At 59.8% G+C, this 9,187-nt stretch overlaps 2 protein-coding genes across 2 annotated transcripts in view; both read right to left on the bottom strand.

Annotated features, from left to right (window-relative positions):
• Positions 1-606, bottom strand: part of LOC102425648 (zinc finger protein 548) — an 8,932-nt gene extending 8,326 nt beyond the window's left edge. Inside the window, exon 1 of the mRNA XM_014449505.2 lies at positions 494-606. The gene's annotated coding sequence lies outside the window, so the exon portion shown is untranslated. The remainder of the gene's footprint in view (positions 1-493) is intronic.
• A 2,967-nt stretch (positions 607-3,573) lies between these two features.
• LOC102424387 (zinc finger protein 304) overlaps positions 3,574-9,187 on the bottom strand; it is a 14,453-nt gene continuing 8,839 nt past the window's right edge. The window contains 2 exon segments of the mRNA XM_023748254.1: positions 3,574-6,570; positions 6,573-7,238. Of these exon segments, the coding sequence (XP_023604022.1) occupies positions 5,420-6,570; positions 6,573-7,238 (1,817 nt within the window). The 3' untranslated portion in view covers positions 3,574-5,419.

The following is a 9,187-nucleotide window of genomic DNA, read 5'->3' as shown; positions in this document are numbered from 1 at the left end:
CGCCGGAAGTCCCGCCTCCAGCGCGCCTCCCCTAAGCCTTCATTGGCTCAGCTGCTCCTCGAAGTCCGAACAGACTTCTGGGTATTGTAGTTTCCGATGCCGCCGCCAACTGTCAGGTCTCCGTCCCTAAGTCACTCCCAGTGGCGGATAAAGGCCGAGTGCCCGGGTCAGGGGCGCTGGGAACGGAGTTAGTTCCGGGCTCCGAAAGGAGGCTGGGCTCCGCGAGCTCTTAAAGGGGACGTGCCCAGGTTTCTCGGGAGGCGGTTCAGGAAGCCACCAAGGTTAGAGGCCTGTTATTCTCAGGCCCGCCCCACCAGGCCCGGCACGTTCCCACTCACAGCTGTCAGCTATCTCGGGGCTTTGCGGATACACATGCTCTGGAGAACCAAGACGGTGGCGGAGGTGAATGCCGGTACACACGGCTCCCGGAACCGCAGCACAATTACAACTAAAACACAGAACCGCCTGACAGCGGGCTGAGTGGGAGTCTTACTTCTAGAGAAATAAGGAAGAGGACACACAGGAGGGGTGGAGGCGCCGAGCTTTCCACGCGCTTTCCATTCACTTCAGTGCGGACTCCGAGGAAGCTCTGGACCAAAGACCAGGCCCCAACCCCACTGAAACTCTCTATGACGTAGAGTCTACGCCACTAACCAGGTCTCTGAAGCCCCGCCCCCAGGCCGTGCGTCACTATCAGGCCTTTGAAGCCCCGCCTCCAGGCTGTACGTCACTATCAGGCCCCTGAAGCCCCGCCCCCAGGCCGTGCGTCACTATCAGGCCCTTGAAGCCCCGCCCGCAGGCTATGCGTCACTAAAGGACATCCAAACCCCGCCCCCACGCTGTGCACGCCGTCTGAGCTCTCATTGGTCGGTCGCCGCCGCCTCCGCACTGCCTCCTGGGTAATGTAGTTCCTTCGCCGTGCCGGGCGCTGGCTCAGAAGCAGGTCATTCCTGATGGTGAATACCGGCCAAGGGGCAGAGGGAGGGTCGCCGGGAAACGGAGTTCCAGGGCCCGAACGGGGCCGGGCTTCGCTGGCTCTGGACGCGGCTCCGCTCAGGTTTCCTGGAGTGCGGTCCAGGGGCTCGCAGAGACTGTCCAGGGACTCGGGGGGTCGCAGCCGGTTCCCGAAGGCTGCGCTCGGGAAGGGGCAGCCCCCTCATCGCTGTCGGCCACCGAGTTGTCAGATGCGCACTGAGGCTGTGGAGCTTTCTGAGCTCCAACAGGTTTGTCGGGGACAATAAGACATGCCCCCAGGCAGGGCTATGACGGGGTTCGGGGTGACAGGACCCCCCCACCAAGTGGTCAGGATGTCCCTGTGCCTCTGGCTGCCACAGGAAACATCTGTCCCGCCTGTATGGCTAGTGATGGTGTTCCAATGGAGGGAGCCACGTTTTAAAAATCAACGGAGTACATTTTATTTTTCCAGTTGTTCTTTTTATTTTTAATATATATATATTTTTTATTCATTTCAGAGAGGAAGGGAAAGGGAGAGAGAGATAGAAACATCAATGATGAGAGAGAACCATTGATTGGCTGCCTCCCGCACACCCCACACTGGGGATCTAGCCGGCAACCGGGCATGTGCACTGACCGGGAATTGAACCGGTGACCTCTTGGTTCCTAGGTTGATGCTCACATGATGAGCCACACCCAGCTGGACAAGGGAGCCACATTTTAATTCAGATATTCATCACTCCACGTCTGAGGCCTTTCCCACTTAGGAATCTGAAAGCTCTCTGCGAGGGACTTCTCTCTTCTGTGTGGGCAGCCTGTGTCTTTCTGACAACTTGACCGCATGTGCAAAGGGAGCATCTTACCTCTGCGATGAAGGTTTGGGTGTCTGATCTCGCCTCCTGCCTGGGAAGTGGTTCATCGTTGCGTCTGTAATTGTAGCGACAATGTCTGCCAGGGCGTTGAGGTTATCTCTGGGAAAACACTTATGAAGTGGGTATTACTCAATGTTAATAATTACTTGGTTGTTTTCCAAGGAAAGTGACAGAAATGGTTCTAGGGCAGCGGTTCTCAACCTGTGGGTCGCGACACCTTTGGCGGTCAAATGACCCTTTCACAGGGGTCGCCTAAGACCATCCTGCATATCAGATATTTACATGACGATTCATAACAGCAGCAACATGACAGTTATGAAGTAGCAATTAAAATAATTTTATGGTTGGGTCACAACATGAGGAACTGTATTTAAAGGGCCAGAAGGTTGAGAACCACTGTTCTAGATGGATATGTGACAAGTCGGAGGGAAAAAAATAGGATTTCAGGGCCCGTTGAGTGAGAGGCACTGAGTGTGAAAAGTCAGAGAATGACACTGAGACTGGCTTGCTGAAACCTTGGCCACACTCAGGGTTTTGTCCCCAAATGTGATCATCCTATATAACAAAAGGCTAATATGCAAATCAACTGAATGGTCGAATGACTGGTTGCTATGATGCGCACTGACCACCAGGGGGCAGACGTTCAATGCAGGAGCTGCCCCCTGGTGGTCAGTGTGCTCCCACAGGGGGAGGGCTGCTCAGCTAGAAGCCTGGCTCACAGCTGGCGAGCCTCTCCCACCTCCGTGGCAGCGCTAAGGATGTCCAACTGCTGGCTTAGGCCCACAGGTAGCAGACATCCCCCGAGGGCTCCCGGACTGTGAGAGGGCGCAGGTGGGGCTGAGGGAGCCCGCCCCCCTCCCCAGTGCACAAATTTCATGCACCAGGCCTCTAGTTTTTAATACTTCTAAAATATTGCACATTAACAGCTTGGAGGGAAAGGTAAAAACAATACTTAAAAAGTTGCCAGAAAGGTAAAAAAGAATAGGAGAGTTATGTATTTACTCATCTACAATTATTCAACAAGCATTTAGGTTTTCAGGCACAACATTAGTGCATGGCCCACACCAGGCATAGGACTGCCTGTACTGACATTGTCAGGATGTGTAAATACCCTGTATTTGGTTTCTTACAATACATTACAGAAAGTCAGTATAGAGCTATTTTTTTTCTCTCCCTGCAATTGGCAATTAAATCACTTAGTGGAAACACTAGCTCAAAACCACGTCTACACAAAGAACCGTGGGGATGTGCCTTATGGGCTGCCTCTCCTGCGGGTGTGGCTGAGGAAGAGCAAAAGAGGGGACTAAGGAAGTGCTTACTTTTCATGCCCAGGAAAGGAAAAGCCTGTTTTTTGGCCCAATTCCAAAGTTGTGAATAAGAAACCAAGATGAGAGTTAACTTCGGATGACCTCTGAAAGCCAGCAGCAACCGCAGTCTCATTCCGGTAACTCAGCTTCTGAAAATCAGCACATCTCTGATAGTCACAAACTTCTAAAATTCAGCCAATGAGCGCTCAGGCCCCAACAGACAGCCAATCAGTGACAGCCCAGGATCCTAGGCCAAACCACATGCTGCCAAATATCCTCCAGGTAAAAGGAGAAATGACAAGGGAAACTTTAAGAAGCCTAAGTATTCTGAACTAGAGGAAAATAAAAATGCTACCTGCAGCCCCTGCTGTCCTTCAGTGGGTGGATGGATGAACTGTGAACATTCATGCAATGGAATTTATTCAGGGGTAACACGCACAGGTATTCACAGCAGCTTTATTGGTAATAGCCCCAAACTGGAAGCAACCCAAATAGCCACTAACAGCTGAGTGGACAGAAAGCTGCAGTATCTCCGTACAATGGAACAGCACCCAACAATACAAATGAATAAACCATTGGTACATGTAACGGGATGGGTTAATCTGAAAACAATTATGATTAATGAAAAAAGCCAGGGCCCCCCTCCCCAGGAAGCATAAAAATCTAGAAAATGCTTGCTGCTGTTTGCATATTGTGGGGAAGGGGTTTGAAAGGACTGGGAGGAAAGGGCCCTAAAGGAGCCCCTTGTGCTTTGCTGGACACGTTCACTGTCGTGATTCCGGTCATGGCTCCTCAGGCGTGTACACGTGCCAAACATGTCACACTCTTTGTATGTGCAGTCTTTGCATGTCAATCACACGTCGATAGAAAACACACGTATTCGCCCTCCTCTTGCCAGGTCACATCTGCCAGCTGGTCTGGTGCTACCGTATCCCTCGCCCCGTGATTTAAAGGGGAGCCCTGAAGCGAGGAATGAAGTCCATTCGTTTCCACGTCACACACGGGCATCCTGTGCCCTCTCCCGGGGCTGCCCTCGTCAGCGCTGGTGCAGTGATGGCCATGCCTTCAGCAGCCCCGGGAGGAGGAACCCACGAACCTTTACCCCGACAGCGGCCGTGGCCACAGGAGATGCAGACGTCTGAGGGTCCCGAGAACTTCTGTACCCTCTCCTCCGACACGGGCACTTGTAGACGACCCCTTTATAACAGACACACAACCTCTCATTTCCAGTCAGCCTGGCGCCGTGGTCTAAGTATTGCTACACAAAGCATGACTCGCACCTTGCCCTGCAGGCCTTCCAGGCGCTGACACCTGCCCACGGATCCTGGACACCAGGTACTGGCTCCCGTAGATCCAGGGGACAGAAAGCCCCCACACGTGCCGGGGAGGATGGGACGTCTCCTACGAAAGGGGACCCGGCTCACGGTGTTTCCAGAAGTGCTGGCGGTTTCTCAGCACGAACTCTGGCCTCCAGAGAGCCTGGGCGTCCAGGCCGCAGGATCAGGCACACCACGGTCTCAGTCGTTCCCCGCAAGCCTCGGACAGGAATGCAGACCAGGCCCAACTGGACTGAGGCCTGTCCTCTGCCCTCCTGCTGTCCCTTCTCAGGCACATGAAGTTGGTGCCAACGAAGGTGTTCCTCCCTTCGTGTTGGCAGAACCCAGCCTCCTCTCAATCGATGTCCCACAGGGAGCCGCCATGACGCCCTGCAGGCCTGCACCGCAGCGGACCGGAGCCGCGGGGCAGCAGTTCCACCGGTGGGGGATTGGAAGAGGACCAATGACTTAGAGTCCAGGCTGCTTGAAGGGAAGCCTGTGTGGGAATGCCCAGCAGACTCCCGCTCAGATCCTGTGGCCAGAGCTCGACCACGTCCTCTCAGAACCCGTCAGGGGAAGTGAGGACCGTCCATGGCTCGAGCACGCAGATCCCCGCCAGGGAATGGCGCGTGTGCAGGGTCTGCCTTCCCTGAGCTACTGGAGTGATTGACACGCAGGGGGACCCACAGCTGGAGGCAGCGATGGCTTCTGCCAAAGGCACTGGCACTGACAAAACCGTCAGGAGCTCTAGGCAGCTCGGAAAGTGCAGCGTCGCTCATGAAGACTCCCAGCTCACGGCATTCACGGGGAGTGTCCCAGGCGGGCGCACGCCTGTACGAGGCTCGCCTGCAGGCCGTGCTCCCTCGGGGCCAGGTGCTCACAGAGCTCCCTCCGGTGTGAGGCTGAGGACGAACACGGAGAGGCTCATACCCCGAGTCACAGGCCCTTCCTGAGTGTGGGCCTCCTGGGGCTACAGCAGTCTCAGCGACGCAGCCAAAGGGCCCCCGAAACTGCCGCGGTCGTGAGGCCTCGCTCCAGCGTGAACCTTCTGGTGCCGAGCCAGGTGGGAGCTCCTGCTGTAGGCCTTCCCACACTCGCCACACACGTAAGGCTTTTCTCCAGTGTGAACCCGCTGGTGCAGGATGAGGCTGGAGTTGCGGCTAAAGAACTTCCCACACTCGCCGCACGCGTAAGGCCTCGCTCCCGTGTGCACCTTCTTGTGCTGGACCAGGTGGGAGCTGCTGATGTAGGCTTTGCCACACTCGCCGCACACGTACGGCCTCGCGCCCGAGTGGACCCGCTGGTGCAGGATGAGGCTGGAGTTGTGGCTGAAGCACTTCCCACACTCGCCGCACGCGTAAGGCTTCGCTCCGGTGTGGGTTCTCTGGTGCACGATCAGGTTGGAGCTGTGGCTGAAGAACTTGCCGCACTCGCCGCACTCGTAGGGCCGCTCCCCGGTGTGGATCTTCTGGTGCTGGGCCAGGGTGTCCTTGCGGCTGAAGGCCTTCCCGCACTCGCCGCACGCGTACGGCCGGGCCCCGGTGTGGACGACCTGGTGCTGGACCAGGGTGTCTTTGCAGCCGAAAGCCTTCCCGCACTTGCTGCACACGTGGGCCCTGGCTCCTGAGTGGACTCTCCGGTGTTTGATGAGGCTGGAGTTGTGGCTGAAGAACTTGCCGCACTCGATGCACTCGTAGGGCCGGGCCCCGGTGTGGATCCTCCAGTGCTCGATCAGGTGGGAGCTCTGGCTGAAGAACTTCCCGCACTCGCTGCACTCGTACGGCCGCTCCCCGGAGTGAAACCTCTGGTGCTGGGCCAGGGTGTCCTTGCGGCTGAAGGCCTTCCCGCACTCGCCGCACCGGTACGGCCGCTCCCCGGTGTGGACGCGCTGGTGCTGGAGCAGGTGGGAGCTCCTGCTGTAGGCCTTGCCGCACTCGCTGCAGTCGAAGGACCGCTCGCCAGTGTGCACCCTCCGGTGCTGGACCAGCGTGTCTTTGCGGCTGAAGGCCTTGCCGCAGTCGCCGCACGGGTAGTGCCTTTGCCCGGGGTGCAGTGTCCGGTGCGCCTTTAGGTGGGACAGGTGCTCGAAGGCCTCCCCACACTCCTCACACACAGGTGCTGCTTCCCGCTGGGAGTGTTCCGGGGGGAAATGAGAGCCGCTTTCTCCTGGGACACACTTCCGCGGGGCGGGCAGCCGGCGGGCCCCCCTTCCGTGTGAGTCACCCGCCTGTCCGGCGGCGGGAAGGTGCTCAGGAAGGCGTCCCCGTCGTCACGGCGGCTGAAGAGCGCCCGTGCCTCCTGGTGCCCCTGGTGGTGCCCGGGGCTGGCACCGTGTGGGGAAGAGTCCGAGAGCCCAGTCCCCTTGCGTGGGCTCAGCCCACAGTGAGCGGGCCGGTGCCGGGAGAGGCCGGAGCTGCCCAGCAGGCCCATCCCACCCTCCCTGCAGGGACAGGGCCTCCCGAACGTGGGGGCGGCACAGCTCTTCCCCGAGGCCCCACCATCGTCCCCGCCGCGGGGGCGCTCTGCACTGTGCTGCTCCTCGTGCTGGGCAGAGTCTGCACGGCCCGAGGGTCCTCTCCCGCCGGGGCCACGTGTGCACGGCTCCCGCATGGCGTGCGACCCCTGGAGACCGCCCGGGGGCACAGCGTCTTTCCGGAGCGGTTCCCACGCCTCCCACGGGAGGGCTGGCTGGGTACGTGGACCTGGATCGGGCATCCTGTCCTGCGACGCGTCTGCAGAAGCGCTCAGCTCGGAAGGGGCCGCCTCAGGGTCAGCGTCGCGCCAGCAACCTGCAAGCAGAGAGATGCTGGCCAAGTGCACGTGGCCTCGGCGGGAAGAGCAGCCTGTCCCATCCCGTGTCACACACCCAGGAACGAGCCCACGGCCCGCTGGCTGGAGCAGGGAGCCAGGGGAACGCGAGGAAGGGCCCCGTCAGCCTTGGGCCTCTGGGGGTCACAGAACGGAGGTGCCCGATGCCGGGTAAAGACCACGATGGGGTGCAGTCCAGGGGGAGAGGCGAGGCCTCCCACTCACTCCCCTACGAAAGGGCGTCAGCGGGCCTGGCTGCTGGGCCTGCTGAGCTCGTGCGAAGGCTGGGCCAGGCCCAGGGATCTGACTGCACACAAGCCGCTGGCTCTAAGGACGATCTGAGGGTGTGTGCTCCCCTCATGGCACGCAGAAGTGGGCGCCACGGAGGGAGCGGAGAGGGACGAGGGAGACACAGAGGCCAGAGAAGTGGGGAACGACCAAGGATGGAAGACGGAAGAGAGGTGACACGGCACAGCGCCAGGAGCGGAGGAGCGGGAGGAATGAGTGTCGCTATGGGTTTGGGGAGGAACCATCGGTGCACACGAGCAGGCTGCAGGGACGGCTGGCGCCCAGCCCTAGCGGGACACGGTCTCCCAGCTCCTGCTCTGCAGGGCCCGGCCTCTCTGGGCCTCTCACGGCGGCTGCTGTCCGGTCTGCCCGGCAGGCACTGGGGCTGCTGCCTCTTTCCATCAGGGCCTCTCCATGGATCTGCCGGATGGAGAGGACCCAGGCAGCCCTGGGGTGTGGCTCAGTTGACCGAGTGTTGTCCATGCACCACAAGGTCGCTGGTCCGATCCCTGGTCAGGGCACCTGCCTGAGTTGTGGCCCGATTCCCAGTAGGCGGCGTGCAGGAGGCAGCTGGTCGATGTCTCTCTCTCACATCAGTGTTCCTCTCTCTCCCTCCCTCCCTCTCTAAAATCAACAAAAACATGTTAAAAAAGAAGAAGAAGAAGACAGGCAGAGGAGTGGCCTCGTCCCAGATGTTAACAAAGAGTCTCAGATGTTTGGCAGAACAGCCCGGTGGCCTGGACAAGCAGTGGCCATGTCCACACCTGCAGGTCCTGGCCGAGGGCCCTGGGAACGTCAGCCGAGGACGAGGGCAAACCTGGGACACGGAGGCGCCGGGGGCTGGACCGCCACCGGCCAGGGAGCGCCCCCTCCAGGCAGAATCAGAGCCGACTGGGAAAGCCCCGCGTCCCCCACCTGTTCCCCCGGGGCTCTGGGCAGCAGGTGGGGGCTCCTCAGCGAGGGAGGGTCCTGCACACGACCCAGAGCTGGCCCCGAGCCGAGGGGGGGGGAGAAGGTTCAAAGCTCTCGCTGGACAGAAAGCCGCCCCCGGGAGCAGGGCCCATGCAAACCAGGGACGTGAGTGGGTGTGGGCAGGTGGAAGGCCGCCATGAAGATGCCCCAGGGCTGCCTCCCTCCCAACACCCCTGCCCTCAGATAAGCTTCACTGTGGACGGGACTGACCGACCCGCCTCTAAGGAGCAGAATGAAGCAACAACGATGGGCTGTCGCTTCCGGGTCACAGACGAGCAGCGTCCGCCTGGCTCCCGAGGGAGGCCTTGGCCAACGGCCAGCGCGGAGCTACGCTCAGGCAACAAACGGCAGGAAACGGAACCCGGCGAACGGACATGCGTGAGCTCGTGAGCAGATTCTTCCTGGCCGGGCCTGCAGCGAGCACGCGGCTCAGGCCCACAGCACGGCTGACACCTCCCGACGGCCCGAGCCGGACGCACCAGGGGAGCCGGGACCAGGCTCCCGATGCACCGACACTGAGACAGGGAACGGCCGCTGGGCTAAGCCACTAAACGTGGGGGGATCTGCCACGCAGAACAGGTCACGGGGCCGGGACTCACCCAGGGAGGACACGAGGGCGAAGTTCTCCAGCATCACGTCGCGGTACAGGCGCCGCTGAGCCTCGTCCAGG

Source organism: Myotis lucifugus, unplaced genomic scaffold (genome assembly GCF_000147115.1).
Source record: "Myotis lucifugus unplaced genomic scaffold, Myoluc2.0 scaffold_1230, whole genome shotgun sequence".
Taxonomy (NCBI): Eukaryota; Metazoa; Chordata; class Mammalia; order Chiroptera; family Vespertilionidae; genus Myotis; species Myotis lucifugus.
This window is presented reverse-complemented; position numbering and strand designations above follow the sequence as displayed.